Source organism: Fulmarus glacialis, unplaced genomic scaffold (assembly GCF_000690835.1).
Source record: "Fulmarus glacialis isolate BGI_N327 unplaced genomic scaffold, ASM69083v1 scaffold22103, whole genome shotgun sequence".
Lineage (NCBI taxonomy): Eukaryota > Metazoa > Chordata > Aves > Procellariiformes > Procellariidae > Fulmarus > Fulmarus glacialis.
Window position 1 is genome coordinate 2,855 of NW_009203866.1, and position 1,347 is coordinate 4,201.

General features: G+C 55.8%; 1 protein-coding gene across 1 annotated transcript in view; it reads left to right on the forward strand.

The window, feature by feature from the left end:
* Window positions 1–1,328, forward strand: part of CHST1 (carbohydrate (keratan sulfate Gal-6) sulfotransferase 1) — a gene marked incomplete at its 5' end in the record, with an annotated part of 2,964 nt that extends 1,636 nt beyond the window's left edge. Inside the window, 1 exon segment of the mRNA XM_009574793.1 lies at window positions 9–1,328. Coding sequence (XP_009573088.1) covers window positions 9–743 — 735 coding nt within the window.
* Window positions 1,329–1,347: the final 19 nt, after the last annotated feature.

Below are 1,347 nucleotides of genomic sequence, written 5' to 3' on the forward strand. Positions count from 1 at the left end.
TCTGCGAGTCCCTGGGAGCCGTCGATCTCCACCTGGAGGAGGGGGACTGCGTGAAGAAGTGCGGTACCTTGAACCTGACGCTGGCCACCGAGTCCTGCAGAGAGCACGGGCACGTGGCCATCAAAACCGTGCGGGTACCCGAGGTCAGCGACCTCCGGGCCCTGGTGGAGGACCCGCGGCTGAACTTGAAGGTCATCCAGCTGGTGAGGGACCCCCGGGGGATCCTGGCGTCCCGGAGCGAGACTTTCCGGGACACCTACCGGCTGTGGAGGATCTGGGACGGCACCGGCAGGAAGCCGTACAACCTGGACGTGACCCAGCTTACCACGGTGTGCGAGGACTTCGGGAACTCCGTGTCCACCGGCCTCAACCGGCCGCCGTGGCTCAAGGGCAAGTACATGCTGGTGCGGTACGAAGACCTGGCCAGGAACCCCATGAAAAAGACCGAGGAGATCTACGATTTCCTGGGCATCCCCATGGACAGCAACGTGGAACGCTGGATACAGAACAACACCCGAGGAGACAGGTCCTCCTCCAAACACAAGTACGGGACGGTGCGCAACTCGGCGGCGACGGCGGAGAAGTGGCGGTTCCGGCTGTCCTACGAGATCGTGGCGTTCACCCAGCACGCCTGCCAGCAGGTGCTGGCGCAGCTCGGCTAACAAAACGCCGGCTCCGAGGAGGAGCTGAAGAACCTCTCCATCAGCTTGGTGGAGGAGAGAGACTTCCTGCCCTTCTCCTAAGAAAGCCCCGGGGGGGCCCGGTTTTGATACAGACTGTTTTAACTGTTGCCTTATTTTATTTTCTTTCGTTTTGTTCCCTCCCTTTCCCCCCCCCTTCCTCTCTCTTGTCTTTTTCTCTCCAAAATTTGCACTAAACCTTGAGCGGGAATCTCAACAGAGTCCAGGGGAAGCGATTGCCGCCCCTCAACACCTTTCGGACGCAAGAGGAGTCGGGTCTCCAAGCAAGAGCTAGAACTGTGGATGGGTAACAATGTTTACAAAACACACAAAATGTATAAAGCAACCTTCAAGCTTTCCAAACCGAAGGGTACCTGGGGTACTGTACTTTTGCACTGTTTACTTTTACAATGTAAGAGGTAAATATAAATCTAATTTATGAATGGTGTCATCCCCTCCAGAATAACTCCCCTTGCCCCCGATGAGCAGGTTAGACCGCAAGCCGAACACGGAACAACCTCCTCGTTTTTGATCTCGGTGCGACATGTCTGTCTGTTTAAGTCCTGTTATTGGGCTGGGCAGTTGGTCAGCTGCTCGTACATGGTTGTTTGGTAACACCTGTGATATTTCTTTGTGCCAAAAACCCACAAAAGAGGGGGGGGAAAAA